General features: G+C 57.3%; 5 protein-coding genes across 5 annotated transcripts; 2 read left to right on the plus strand and 3 right to left on the minus strand.

Moving 5' to 3' along the window:
• Window positions 1-3: 3 nt before the first annotated feature.
• On the minus strand, window positions 4-1,511 carry SPRG_08884 (hypothetical protein). Its single transcript, XM_012348229.1, has 2 exons — window positions 1,417-1,511; window positions 4-1,372 (listed from the first exon to the last, which is right to left on the minus strand). Exons 1-2 carry the CDS (start codon window positions 1,462-1,464, stop codon window positions 56-58), a joined length of 1,365 nt encoding a protein of 454 aa, XP_012203619.1. The 5' UTR covers window positions 1,465-1,511; the 3' UTR covers window positions 4-55.
• Window positions 1,512-1,909: 398 nt separating this feature from the next.
• On the plus strand, window positions 1,910-3,457 carry SPRG_08885 (hypothetical protein). Its single transcript, XM_012348230.1, has one exon. It carries the CDS (start codon window positions 1,941-1,943, stop codon window positions 3,438-3,440), a length of 1,500 nt encoding a protein of 499 aa, XP_012203620.1. The 5' UTR covers window positions 1,910-1,940; the 3' UTR covers window positions 3,441-3,457.
• Window positions 3,458-3,532: 75 nt separating this feature from the next.
• SPRG_08886 (hypothetical protein) lies at window positions 3,533-6,759 on the minus strand (the record flags this gene model as incomplete). Its single annotated transcript, XM_012348231.1, has 18 exons — window positions 3,533-3,720; window positions 3,768-3,849; window positions 3,895-3,983; window positions 4,031-4,327; window positions 4,373-4,463; window positions 4,517-4,580; window positions 4,631-4,761; window positions 4,804-4,897; window positions 4,943-5,036; window positions 5,086-5,195; window positions 5,240-5,360; window positions 5,402-5,491; window positions 5,538-5,668; window positions 5,718-6,004; window positions 6,047-6,156; window positions 6,197-6,408; window positions 6,460-6,575; window positions 6,627-6,759. 18 exons carry the CDS (start codon window positions 6,757-6,759, stop codon window positions 3,615-3,617), a joined length of 2,358 nt encoding a protein of 785 aa, XP_012203621.1. The 3' UTR covers window positions 3,533-3,614.
• A 1,509-nt stretch (window positions 6,760-8,268) lies between these two features.
• Window positions 8,269-13,045, plus strand: SPRG_08887 (hypothetical protein; the record flags this gene model as incomplete). The annotated part of the gene is made up of 26 exons (XM_012348232.1): window positions 8,269-8,511; window positions 8,559-8,638; window positions 8,688-8,779; window positions 8,842-8,909; window positions 8,956-9,170; window positions 9,222-9,330; window positions 9,379-9,421; window positions 9,465-9,612; window positions 9,655-9,791; window positions 9,837-9,916; window positions 9,960-10,034; window positions 10,078-10,242; window positions 10,293-10,414; window positions 10,706-10,943; window positions 10,989-11,068; window positions 11,112-11,334; window positions 11,392-11,606; window positions 11,660-11,768; window positions 11,815-11,857; window positions 11,910-12,057; window positions 12,150-12,241; window positions 12,303-12,382; window positions 12,427-12,501; window positions 12,554-12,718; window positions 12,773-12,890; window positions 12,945-13,045. Exons 1-26 carry the CDS (start codon window positions 8,293-8,295, stop codon window positions 13,043-13,045), a joined length of 3,240 nt encoding a protein of 1,079 aa, XP_012203622.1. The 5' UTR covers window positions 8,269-8,292.
• SPRG_08888 (hypothetical protein) lies at window positions 13,016-14,233 on the minus strand. Its single transcript, XM_012348233.1, has 5 exons — window positions 14,119-14,233; window positions 13,844-14,069; window positions 13,591-13,775; window positions 13,282-13,550; window positions 13,016-13,222 (listed from the first exon to the last, which is right to left on the minus strand). Exons 1-5 carry the CDS (start codon window positions 14,192-14,194, stop codon window positions 13,067-13,069), a joined length of 912 nt encoding a protein of 303 aa, XP_012203623.1. The 5' UTR covers window positions 14,195-14,233; the 3' UTR covers window positions 13,016-13,066.
• Window positions 14,234-14,248: the final 15 nt, after the last annotated feature.

The raw sequence follows: 14,248 nt of genomic DNA on the forward strand, positions 1-14,248 counted from the left end.
CTCTTTATTTATTTATAACAGGCAAAGGTCCACTGCATCCTCAATACATTTATCCTTACGCGTCTGCTACAGCCGGCGGTGTGTCGTTCGTCACCGACGCGTCTGCTACCGGCGAGGCGTCCATGGCATCGTCCGAAGCACCTTCGGTGGACGGCTCGGGCGCAGTCGTCGTTTCCACAGAACTCTCTGCGACGGCGGCCGGCGATGCAGCAGGCGAGGCCTGGGCAGAAGCATTCGGCGACGCTTCCGCAGACGCTTCCGGCGAAGCTTCAGCAGAGGCCTCGGGAGATGCTTCGGGAGACGCTTCAGGGGACACCTCGGGTGAGGCCTCAGCAGACACCTCAGGAGATGCTTCAGGAGACGCTTCGGCAGATGCTTCAGCAGACGCTTCGGGCGAGGCCTCGGCGGACACCTCGGGCGATGCTTCAGGAGACGCTTCGGCAGATGCTTCAGGAGACGCTTCAGCCGATGCTTCAGCCGACGCGTCAGCAGAGTCCACGATGGAGGCGTCGTCTGCAGAGACCTCGACCGACATCTCCGTGGAGGCTTCCGGCGACGGTGCGGTCACGGGCGCTTCCGCGACGGCATCCGGCGAAGGTACGTCGACAGGCGCGACGTCAACTGCGTCGGTTGAAGCAGTTGCAGCCTCCGTAGAGGCCGGCATGGACGCTTCTTCAGGCGTCGCATCGATCGGCGAGGCAATGGCCGACTCGACAATCTCGGAATCCGGCTTCGGGGACGCAGCTGCCGACGCCTGCGGCGTGTTCTCAAAGGACGAGATCGCAGACACGTTGGGCGACGCAACCCCCGAGATGCTCGGGGATGCAACACCCGAGAGGGTCGCGAGCGGCGACTGGACCAGAGGCAGAGGCTCGACGTCGTCGCCCTTGCCCATGTCAACGTCGGCCACCTCTTCAGCCTTCGTCGGTAGCACCGTCTCGTCCGTGGTCGCGTCCGTCGCGCCCATCGGGTCGTCTTCCTTCTCCTGCGGCACATCAACCTTGACCTGATCGTCCTCGCCTTCCGCCTTGGGCGCATCGGTGGCCGCTTCAACTGACAGCGCATTGTTGTCCATCGCTTGGTTCACACCCATATGCTGGTCACCGCCTTCTGGCTTGGGCTGCTCGGCAACGGGCGCGGCGATCTGGGCCGGCGGCTGGACAATAGCGACAGGCGCGGGCTTGGACTTGACGGGCGGCTCCGTGCTCTCATCGGCCCACTTGGCGAGCGTCATAAGGTTCCGGTTGAGCTTCTTGCGCTTCTTTTCGAGCTTGTCCTGGATGTCGGCGAGCGCGGCGCCACGCTCGTGCTTGACGGCGTTGTTGAGCTGGATGATCTCGACGATCATGGTCGCGTTCTCGTCCAGCATGCTCTAGCCGCCTATAAGCCTCGCATGCATGCGGCAGCATTCTCTACCTGGATGTGCTCGGTCGAGATGTACTTGTGCTCGGGCTCCATGCTCATGGCTCTCTGCCTCCTTCCTCACTTGGTGGACTGGGTACGAGCGGGAATTGCAGCCTCAATTTTTTTGCCACGCCCAGCAAAGGTATACAAACATCAAGTCATTTGGCACGAATTTTGAATCCTTGAATCCGTGGGCGATGCCGAATTGGCCGCATTCTGTTATTTATTTGCGGCATATGCTGCTTTCCATCGGTCACCAACGTGGCATTTTGGGCTACAGTCTCTCCCACCACAACCATATTCAGACCCAATGACGGGCGGCGTGCGCTTTTAGCACGTGCTTGCCGCCGACCAGGCCTTCGCCCATCTGTAGAGAAGCAATTGCAACTACAATCCTAGCCTCTCACTCTGCGTCGTCACTGTTGCATGGACCTCGTCGCCCTCGTGCCAGCTTCCATAGTTGCGTGTTTTTAGTATGTGGCATCTGCCGCAAATGAGTCGACGAATCGAAAGCAGCGAAAATCCTACTTGACAGGATGCTGCGCCGCGCCGTGGGCCGCGCGGCCTTCTCGACGTATGGCAACATCAACTTTAGCCTCAAGAAGCAGCGCAGCATTGCGAACGTCGTCAAGATCTACCACGACGTCCACGCCATGGCGCCGTCGCATGGTACTCTTCTCATCCCGAACGAAGCGCCGTGGCCCGAGAACGTGCGCGGCAAGGACATCAACCTTAGCCGCTTCCGGGCGCTGTACCATCAGAACCGACTCGATCCAAGTGTCGTCGCCGACATGGATGCGCTGAGCTTTCCATGGAGCGCACGGCGCAACCACTGGGACGTGCGCTTTCGCGCCCTCGACGCCTTTCTCGAGTTGCACGGACCCATCCCTGTCCCGTTCGACTTTGTGGTGCCAACGAACGCTGCGTGGCCGCGCGAGACGTGGGGCATCGACCTCGGCCAAGCGTTTGGTCTTTTGCAGCGCGTCGGCTTTCCAGCGTACGTCAAGGACGAAGAGATGGCGCGGTTCGCACCCATGCTATCGCACCCGCGCCAGCGACGTCCACCGCTGACGCCCGCGATCCTCGTCGACGCCTGCCGCATCTACTTTACAGAACACGGCAACTTGGACGTGCCATTGACGTATCGCACGCCCGCCGAAGCGCCGTACCCGCCGTACGTCCAGTCGCTCGCGCTGGGGCGCCACCTCCAGTCGCTTCGGTACGACCCGTCGCCGCCCTTGGCGGTCCTTGAGCCGCTCGTGCGCGAGATGCAATTTACGTACATTGGTCCGCGCTGGGGTCTCCAGCTGCGTGCGATCAAGGAGTTTGCTGCAAACTACGGCCACCTCCTCGTGCCACACTCGTTTGTGATCCCACCCAACACCACAGCGTGGTCGCCCGACCTCATCGGCCTCCGTCTCGGGAACCTCGTCAACACGCTCCGGACGACCCGCTCGTCGCTCAGCCAGGACCAGATTCAGGCGCTCGAAGACGAGGGCTTTGTGTGGAGCGTGCTGGATTTTCTCTCCGCGCGCAAGCTCGCCGCGTTAAAAGCGTTCATTCGCGTGTATGGCCACCCGCGCGTACCGCAGCAGTTTGTTGTGCCGCACGACACGCTTGAAAGTGCGTGGCCCGTCGAAGTCCGCGGTCTCCCGCTCGGCACGGTCGTCAAGGACTGGCGCCGGCACAAGAAGACGATGACCGACGACATGATCCATCGACTCGATGCGCTGGGGTTTGTGTGGGACATGGTCGAGTGGCGGCAAGAGCGCGTGCTCCAAGCCCTCACGACCTTCAAGGAATTGCACGGCCACCTGCGCGTCCCGCCACAGTTTGTAGTACCCGCCAAGAACGTGCGGTGGCCAGAAATCACGTGGGACCTCCACCTCACCAACGCGCTCATGAACACGCGCAAGGCCGACCGCGTCCGCGCGACGTGGCCACCGCATCGTGTTGCCGCGCTGGAAGCCCTCGGCGTCTTGGCGCCTCTGTTCGCTACGTCGACAGACGCTGCGAGACACCACCACGCGATATAGACATTGATATGACCGGAAGCGACCGGTAACATTTGCTTCAAAACATAAGTGTCTTCTCGTTGTGGAGCGCGTGTGTGCCGATGGCAGTACGGGTTAGGTTAGGGTTAGGTGTGGAAAGTGCAAACTGGGACAATCCAGTACGGTCATGATGAAATAGAGAGTGAATAGGGCTAGCTACTGGCAACACGCGCGACGGTTTTGACATGGCATGGCAGGTCGGGCCGACGGACACGCCATGCAGTCGCCTTGGCCGTCGATCGAGTACGACGACGGTCCGCAGCTATACGCAAATAGAATACTCTGGCCAAGGACGAGATAGCGTAGTACGCGTTGGCGGTCGCCGAGACGGTGCCGGGGGGACAAAAGTAGCCTGCACGGCACCAGCCGCTGCACGTCTCGACGGTCAACCCTACATATATCCAATCATGACTGCGGTCGTCGTATTCCATTGTACCCGTCGTGCTGCCGTAGGTCCCAGAGGGGCACTGGTAGAGCACACCATGCTGGCAAAACGACCCGATCGGACAGAGCGCTTGGCCCGACCTAACAAACGTTCAAAACGTACATTGCGTGCTGTTCGATCCGCCTACCGTGTACTGTTGGTGCCCCCCGTGGTGTAATACCCCACCGATACGGCGAGGGGCTGTGTTGACCCCGGAGGACAGTAGACGCTCACGTTACCGCACGAGAAAGCTTGAGAGGCGACGCTGCCTGGCGGACAGTAGTACCCCGGCGCACAGAGGCCAGAGCACGTGGGCCGAGTAAGTTGTGTGACACCTCCATACGTGCCGCCGGGGCATGGAAACGATGTCCCGTCGACGCAATAGGACCCCAAGGGGCAAGGAAGCTGGTACCAACGCATGCTGTCGCGATCCAGCGCTTCCGTTCTACGCCTCTCTGTAGCCCCCGAAAACCAAGTTCCTTCAACGTACGGGGACGTGTCACCACCCGAGTAGTAGCCCACCGCAACGGGCTCGGGTACCGCCGATCCCCGGCGGCAGATGACAGAAGCGTTTCCGCACGCTACCTAGTTTAATTTCTTATTATATCGTTCAATAAGAAACGAGGTGCATCACCCACCTGTGTCGGGCGCGTGCTGCCCGGAGGACAGTAGAAGCCTCGCTGGCAGAGACCCGTACACTGCACGGTGCCAGAATGTCTTTAGCCGAGTCGAATCGAGATGCGCGTACCAGGGACGAGGTCTCTTGGGCCGCGCTGCCGTAGCGCCCGCCCGGGCACGGGTATTGAAGTCCGTACTTACAAAACGCCCCCGGCTCACATGGTGCTTGAGCGTCGCGGCGCGTGAGGTCGGAGAAGAGCCCTGAGTGCACTTAGTAAGGCTCCTCTCAACTACCGAAGGTACCCGAGATCGAGTCGAGCGAGTAGTAGCCTGCCGTGACAGCGACAGGGTACGGCGAGCCCGAGGGGCAGTACAAGTACGGGGCCCCGCATGGTTTCTAGCTCTGTACGTTGTCGATTCCTCGGTCACCAAGACGACGCACCATGGCATCGTGGGCGCTGGCCACCGGGCAGTAGTGTCCCCGTCGACACGCATCCGTGCACAGCGGGTTGGTTTCCTTCCACGACGTGCCATACCTATTTCAACGCCGTGAAACGGGATGAGAGAGTATTGGTATGGCTGCACCGGCCAGCAGGACAGGGCTCCCGCGCACCCTGGACGCAGTAATAACCTGGCTCGCAAGCGGCTTCTCGGTCCTTGGTCCACGACGAATTGGGCGCCAGAAGCGACACCATCTACACCGCTTTGGCACTTTTTTCTGATAGCATCCGCAAAGTACTTGGGTGGACACGGGGAGATCGATGCAGTCGACACCATCAAAGTACAAGGCGGTCGTCGTCGCATCCCACGCCGCGCCCCCCGAGACGCGATAGCACGTGCACGTGGTGCGATCGATCGAGCTACACATTGCGTGAGATCCCTTGGTCGCATTTGCGTGTACCTTGTCGACGTAAACAGCGGGCACGCGAGGCAAAGACTCTGGTCGTCGCCTTGGTCTGGCTTGAAGGTCCCCAGCGGGCACGGCACACACCTGCAGGGACCTTTGAGTGTCGCATCTCGACGCATCATGATTGTACGGCGCATAAGGAAACAGCGCGTCACCATAGTCGACGGCAATGGCCGACCAACCAGCGAGCAAGAGCGCGGCCAGCGACGTCGACGCGCTGCGATAGAGCCCGGGACCACACGCATCGGTTGTCGCAATGTACTAGACCATTTGAAGTCAAGTGACGTCGGCCTTGTAGTCCAACAGATACCGAATAGAAACCGCGGGTGACCGATAGTGGTGACGCCGAGCCGGTGGGGCAGTAGGCTCCGAGCCCACACGTCACTTGGAACGGCGACGTGCTTCCTGGAGGGCAGTAGTACCCCGGTGCACAGACGCCCGAACACGTCGGTGAGATGCTGCCGGGATCGGTGCCATAGGAACCGCCGGGACACGAGTAGCATTGACCTTCCAACGCAAACGAGCCCGGTGGTGCAAGTGCTTGCGCCGCCTGCGTCGTTGCTGACGTTCCCACGCCGCAGTAGCCGCTGGCTATAACTATGGACATTTCTCATAGCAGGCCAATGTATAGGAACATACACTGGGGGTGCGGCGAGCCTTCCGGACAGTACGTGTGTGGGCTGCCGCACTCGTTGGCGGTCGCGAGCAGACTTCCCTGTGGACAGTGGTACCCCGGTGCACACTGCCCACTAGAAAGAGATGAGATAGGTCGCGTCCCGCGCACCGCACCTGCAAGCTGGTGTTGTCAAGCCAAACGCACTGCCAAAGGTACCCGCCGGACACGGCGATCGAACGCCGTCGATGCAGTAGTGCCCCGGTTCACACACGGCTTGGTCGTTGTGGTATTGGGAGTCGAGCGGAATCGAGTAGTTGCCAACGCCAACATGGTGCAGCGCGTAGCTCTCGGCGGGACAAAACGAGGCCGGGTCGCTGCAGGGCATCTGCATCATGCACCTATGAGCGCACTGCAGCAACGACAACATATCGATTACCGGCGCGACGGTGCCCGCGACGCAGAGCGAGCCAGATGGACACGCATCCGAGCATCGGCTCGAGTTGAGTCCCTCCGTGGCCCCAAATCGACCGACAGGGCATGGAAAGGCTTGTCCTGCGCGGAGCACAGCCTTGAGACTCATTTGGATACCACCAAACGGCGTACCATACACACAGTACGAGCCTGGAGGGCAGCGCGTAACCAGCATGGTGACGCTTAGCGTCGTCGGGTCTTGCGCTGGGACGAGGTACATTCCTGGCGGCACGACACGTGGTGACGCACTGCCCATGGGGCACATGGCGCCATTGGGGCAGGCCACCGGGCTTATGGTGCCTGCGGGGCAGTAGAAGCCTTCAGGACATGTGCCCGAGCAAGCAGGCGTCGACAAGCTGTGAGTGACACCATACGTTCCTACACACTTGTACAATAGCAAAGTTTGGATTGGATATACGGAGTTGGTACCAGGAGGGCATGGAAGGGGTGTACTCGAGCCAAGTGGGCAGTAGCTGCCTGGGGGACACACGTCCGAGCAAGATGCAACGCGAGCCCGCTTGTCATCCCAAAGGTCCCCTCGGCGCACGACATGCGCTGCCCGTTGACGCAGTAGAAGCCTGCTTCGCAGAGAACGACCGACTCCCTACACGAATGCAGGCCTAGTAAGAGACATCGAGCGGTGGTACCGTCTAGTAGCATCGATTCCAAGCGCATAGTAGCCGGGGGGAACGGGCGACGGTGCTGCAGCCCCGACGGTGCAAAAGAGATGGGGTCCGCCACAAACAATGGGCTCGGCACTGAACCACTAGACCATGAAAACACGGCGTGGGATTGGAGACGTACGTTCCGCGGGGACAATAGAATCCGGCGGGGCAGAGGCCAGAGCACTGCGGTGTACGGAGCCCCGTCACGTTTCCGAAAAAGCCCGCGGGACACGGCGCCAAGCGATTGTTTCTAAGCGCCGTCAAGTACAATGCAAGGACATGGGATCAAACCTGCAATAGCTGCCCGTTGGGCACGGTACGAGGTTTAAACACGGATCCACCGCCGGTATATCAGATGGCATAAGCTGGTAGTAGCCACTCTCCGAAACACATGCATCGACTCGAGCTAACACCAGCGTTGTTGCCGCGAGGGCGTAGGCGACGGCGCGACAGACCCCACCAAGCATGCCTTGAACAACTGACGTTACATCGAAACGACCCTCGAGATGGTAGGGCGAGAGCCTGCAGAGCTTAGTCCGCTCGCTGCCAGGTAACACATGTACGTACTGCAACTATGGCTTAAGATGCGCAGTGCGTGTCATCATGTCCATCGCTGTACCGGTGGTCAAGGACCCTCGGTTGATTGCTGCCGCATGTCATTCCTCGCACTGGAATGGGGCATCGAAAAAAGGTGTACTTTGATTGGCTACATCTGGATTCTATTTTTATGCGGACCAATCACAGCACGAGGCGGCTCGTTCAGATCACACCCATCATGACGCAACATGGGCAGCGCCATTTCTACGCTGTAGCGAGGAGGCCGCGAAGGCTCGCCATCCACGTCGTGCTTCTGAATCGAATTGATTTCGACATATAGCGTACCAGGACCAGGATCAACTTTGTACGCTCGGTGATTGAGTCGTGTCAAGTGCGCATGGCACAACCGTGAATCATGGAGAGACATACATAAGACCGAGAACGACTGCACTCAACATGAGTTTGAAACCTGCGTATTTTCAAGGGCATAACATCATTTATGCCCTTAGTATTACGAACCAAGGTCTATAAATTTAGCCTCGCTGTATGGTGGATCATCTATTTCCGTAGCAAAGCCACGAAGCGCCAAACGCGAGATGGGCGCTGGAAAGGTCCACCCGAGCAATGCTACTCCGACATCCCCAACTCGACCCCGCTGGCGACGGCTATGCGGCGCAACCCGCCGCGATACAACGGTCTTTGGCGTCATCTACCCCCACAGCCTTTTTCATACACTGTGGAGTGCTGTGAACCTCGCACTCGTGGCGTATGTCTGTGCCTGCGTGCCGTACGTCTCCAGCTTTTACTCGCTCGCGGTACACTGCACACCTACACACCTACTTGCTTCTCATTTTCGGGATAGGAGTACCAAGCCAGCGACTGGGTCCTCTTCGACGCGATCTCGGATGCGCTCTACGGCCTCGACATTCTCATTCGCTTTCGGTGATACTGAGGCGTTGGTGCGCACTTTATCACGATACTGTGTGGTTAGAACCGCGTACATGGACCCCAAGTCTGGTGACGTGGTCGCGGACCCCGACGGATTGCCACGCGGTATCTACGCGGGTGGTTTGCCTTTGACGTGTGCACGACGCTGCCGTGGGATACGCTCTTTCATCAATTGGACGCGACGCAGTCCCGTGCAGCACAGTTCCCGCGCATCCTTCGCGTCTTTCGCCTTGTCCGCATCGCCAAAGTGCTGCGCGTGCTCCGGGTACCCTTGGATCGTGTACCATCATAGACTTACGGAGCTACTGTAGATCCAATCGCTCATTGACTTTTGCGAGGACCAGTTCAATATCAACCGCAACTACATTGTGGTCTCCAAATTACTGCTGACCATCGTGCTCGTGGCCCACTTTACAGCCTGCGGCTTTTACGCGCTCGGAACCACCGCCAACGAGCAATATGCGGCCGGGCTCCTCAGCGGCGACCCGACCTCGTCCTGGATCGCGTACGCTACGTTCACCAAAAAGTATCCTGCTACCGTATATTACCGAAATGCACGAATGGTTGTGGTGATTAGGATCTGGAAATTGTCGTATTCCAAGCCCGAAATGTACACGTCGACGCTCTATTTTGCCTTTACGATGATGGCGACGGTCGGGTTTGGCGACTTTACCCCGATTACCATCGTCGGTGAATTGCATTGAATGGTCATTTTCTCTCAACCAAACGTGTAGAATGAACGCATTTACACCATGTTTGGCATGGTCCTCTCGGCCGGTACTCGTACATTGTGCGATTCAAAACACAAATTGTCCCGTAGGTACCTACGCGTTTATGATTGCGAGCGTCTCGTCGAGCGTCGCGTCGATGAACGTGACCAAAAATCGCTATTTCGAACGCCTCAATGAGCTCAATGCGTACATGGAGTCCCGGGAGCTGCCCGCGCCACTCGTCCTGCGGACAAGGCGGTACGCTCGCGCAACATATTCCGGAATTTAATCTTGCACAAGGTATTACCGCTATTTTCTCCAGCACAAGACTGTGTACGACGAAAGCCGGATCCTCAGCGACCTCTCGACGACGCTACGCGAAGAAATCACCGAGCACTACATTCACATGACGATCAAAAACATTGCGTTTTTCCACGGTACAACCTTATTACACAATGAAAAACACCCAACATTTTGTTTAGATGTCCCCAAAGGCTTTACCGCTTTTGTCGCGATCCACCTCAAACCGCTCTTCTTGCCGCCACACTCGATTGCGCTCAAGGTACGACTTGCATCCACGAGCTCGTCGTTGAATGATGCTGCAGATGGGCGACGATGCAAGTGAAATGTTCATTGTCGCCCGTGGCATTCTCCAAGTCTACGAGCCCATTGTGGCCAAGGTAACTTGTCATGTCTCATACGAGAGCTGCTCACGCGGCGTAGGACGGGTCGTCCGCCGGCGACATTGAGATTTCTCTCATATCGGACGGCGATCATTTTGGGGAAATGGCGCTGCTGCTCGAAGAGCAACAGAATCTACGGTCCGCCAGTGTCCGCGCCAAAATCTACTGTGAGCTGCATGCGCTCGACTACAAGAAGCTGCAAACCGTACAATTTGTTTTTCAATTCTAAAAGTTGGGAACTGAAAATGGCGATAGGGCCTCGCGCGATACCCGTCCGCGATGGACAAGCTCATGCGGGATGCCCTGCGGCGCAAAATTTTGCTCACGAATCTTCGATCGACCAAGATCTCGACCCTCCTCGCCAGCTCCCCCAGTACGTACCGACTCACACATACCTCTCTCCGAAATGCAATGGCCAATATGCTGATTATTAGAACGACCCAAGGAGAGCCCAACGGGGCGCTCGCAACGTCACTACTCAATAAAAGCGCGGTTCGCAGGCAACTCGCAGGAGTCAACCAGCCACCTTATTGGCTACTAATATACGCCGAGCGATCCAATACCATATGTGCTGTTGTATCGCTATATTGCTCCAACACAGCGTTTACGGAATGATAGCAACGGGGCTAGGGTAGATCCCTGAGACTGCCAAGGCACTTGATGCGAAGCAAGCAGTACACGCCGAGCCAGCGCCGGAGCTCCAAGGTCCTCCCGACCAACCAAGATGCGAGCGACGACGGAGGTCCATCGTTGGACGAGGGCTGCGACGTCGGCTTCAAGGACAGCGAGCGTTGGATCTTGTACCCCAGCCACCGGTTCCGCGTCGTATGGGATGCTGTCAACCTCGTCTTGCTCGCCTACGTGTGCACCGTCGTGCCGTACGTCTCGAGCTTTTACTCGGTCGCGGTACGCTTTCGCATTGCATTCACCTCTTGCGGATGTAGCTTGTAGGACTATCAAGTGAGTCAGTGGGTGATTGCCGACAACATCACCGACATGTTGTACGCATTGGACATTATCATTGTGTTTCGGTAGACAGTTCACATGGATGGATTCATGATAACAATGGTGTAGCTCGGCTTACATTGATTCCAAGACGGGCGACGTCGTGTCGAGTCCGCGCAAGATAGCCTGCATGTACGTCCGTGGCTGGTTCGGCTTTGATTTGTTTGCGACGTTCCCTTGGGACACGGTGGTTCGTGCGCTCTGGGCCGCGGAAACACATGCGACGCAGCTGCCGCGGCTCTTGCGCGTGCTTCGCCTCACGCGCATCGCCAAAGTGCTTCGAGTGCTCAAGGTACACACGATTTTTCTACTTTTCCGTGCCCATGAACTCTAAATTTTGAAAAATTAGGTGCAACGATTTGTGGAATTTTGCGAAGACAAGTTGAACATCAACCGCAACTACATTGTGGTCTCGAAGCTACTCTTGTGCATTTTATTCGTCGCGCACTTTACGGCCTGTGGCTTTTACTTTATCGGGACGACCATGAACGGCGACTATGCGACCGGCATGGCGGCCCACGATCCGTCCACGTCTTGGATTGCGTACGCCACCTTTGCGAAACAGTACGTCCTCCTCTCTGTACATTTGCTCAAGTCTTGGACTTGATTTTGTCTAGCATTTGGCAGACAACCTACTCCAAGCTCGACATGTACATTTCGTCGCTCTACTTTGCCTTTACAATGATGGCGACCGTGGGCTTTGGCGACTTTGTACCCGTGACCATCGTACGCACGCCCTAGCCCTAGGATCGAAATGATGATACTTGCGTAGACGGAGCGCATGTTTACGATTGTCGGCATGGTGGTGTCGGCGGGTACTACTCAGTATCATACATTGTGCGATTCAAAACACAAATTGTCCTGTAGGTACCTACGCCTTTATGATTGCGAGCGTCTCGTCGAGCGTCGCGTCGATGAACGTGACCAGAAATCGGTATTTCGAACGCCTCAATGAGCTCAATGCGTACATGGAGTCGCGTGGCCTCCCTGGGCCGCTGCAACTCCGCACGCGACGGTACCGCTATTAAGTAATGCTTGACAAGCAAGCAAGTCCGGTTCCTAGGTATTACCGGTACTTTTACAGCGCAAGACCGTCTACGACGAAAGCCGCATCCTCGAAGACCTCTCGTCCTCGCTGCGCGAAGAAATCACCGACCACTACATTCGCATGACGATCAAAAACATCACGTTCTTCCAAGGTACCCTACCCCCATTTCCTCATTTGACCCGCACGCGATTCTTACTTATATGCTGATGTAGATGTACCCAAGGGCTTTACGGCCTACATTGCAGTCTACTTGAAGCCACTCTTCCTCTCGCCCCACTCGACCGTCCTCAAGGTACGACGACAGTGAGTTTTTGATAAGGGATAGAGGCCGCCTAGATGGGCGAGTATGGCAGTGAGATGTTCATCGTGGCGCGTGGCGTTCTTCAAGTGTTTGAGCCAACGCACACACCAGTTCGTGGATGCTATATTATTCCTGCAAAGCTTAAACAAAAATTGGTGCTAGGATGGCGAGGAAGCTGACGACATTGAAATTGCGTTTTTATTCGACGGCGACCACTTTGGCGAGATGGCGCTGCTGCTCGAGGAGCAGAAAGGAAAGCGCACGGCGAGCGTCCGTGCCAAAATCTACTGTGAGCTCCACGGTCTCGAGTACAAGCATCTGCAGACGGTATGTCATTTTTTTGCACTTCACTATGTTCAATTATCCATTGGACCCATGTAGGGTCTCACGCGGTACCCGTCGGCGATGGACAAGCTCATGGGTGTTGCGCTGCATCGAAAATGCCTCGTGACCAACCTCCGCAAGACGAAGATCACCAACCTCATCACCAACGTGCAGAGTATCAATCCATCAATCTGTCTTGCATGCATAGGACAATGTTGTCCACGTGTAGAGAAAACCATCGACAAACGATTCAAGAAACTGGCCGCCGAGAAGCGCTTCCAGCGCGACCCAACGTCGACGTGGGGTCTCCCCCGCCTCTTCAAGCGTTAGCACCGTATACTCGTTTTTCAGTCACATAATCCAGCGCTTCATGGCTTCGTTGGTCACAAACATGACTGCAATCGACGGGATGACCTTGACCGAGTTGGGAATCAGGCCCTTGTAAAAGCCGCGAATGCCTTCGTGGCGGTAAATCGTCGTGACTGCATCCATCGTCCCATTGTATTGCTACCCGCGTTTCGGATCAGTATCAATATATCAACCCAAACGATGACACATTGATCTACCTTGTCGCTCAACGCCGTCATTTGGAACCGACGCCGCATAAGGTCAAACGGGTATGCGGCCGACTGCCCGCACGCACCCGCGACTGCGCCGCAGCCGAGGAGGTACAGCATATCTGGGCGACCGCTTGCGTCCAGCGGCGCTGACGCGCGGAGGCTCTCAAACACCATAAAGTTGAGGCCGACGTACGGCGCAATGCCGACGACCGTCGGGCTCATGCCTCGGTAGAGCCCCGTGACGCCCTCGTGCTGCACGGTCACTTTCAGTGCATCTAGACGGCCATCAACCATCATCATCACACGGAGACGTACGCCAAATGCCGTGGTACTGCTGCTTGGTCATCGCGTCGGGAACGGTCATGCGCGCGCGGATAAAGTCGAGCGGGTATGTGACGATGACGGACGCGACGCCGGCGATCGAGCCCGCGAGCAGCTTTTGCAGGGACGTGAGGTCCTTGGCGCCGTCCGAGACCAGGATCGGACGCAGCTTTTCAAACCTACAAGCAAAATGTTGCATCAGCGATATGCACCGCATTGCATTCGAGAAGGACAAGCATAGCAGTACATGGCAAACTGAATCGCGGCATAAGGGAAGACTCGGACGCAGTTGGCGCCGTTGCCCTTGAACATGCCTCGCCAACCTTCTTCAGCCATGATCTTGCGCAGCGACTGGAGCATGCTGCCATACTGCTTGGGCTCGGCCGACGACGTCTTGAGCATGTCCTGCACTTGGTACAGAATCTTGAGGCGCTCGAGCGGCGCGACCGCCGTCCGGGACATGCAGCCAGCAACTAGATTGCACTTTGTATGGGAAAGATAAACGCATGAAAAAGGTCGTACCGCCGCCGCTCAGGAGGTGCTTGGTGTCCTTGGACAAGTACGACGTGGCTGGCGTCTCGGGCTTGGCGTCGACCATCTCTTTGAAATGTCAACTTGTGAGTCACCAATCGCGCGGTTTCAATTAGTGTGC

This window comes from Saprolegnia parasitica (genome assembly GCF_000151545.1).
Source record: "Saprolegnia parasitica CBS 223.65 unplaced genomic scaffold supercont2.42, whole genome shotgun sequence".
NCBI classification, from domain to species: Eukaryota; Oomycota; class Saprolegniomycetes; order Saprolegniales; family Saprolegniaceae; genus Saprolegnia; species Saprolegnia parasitica.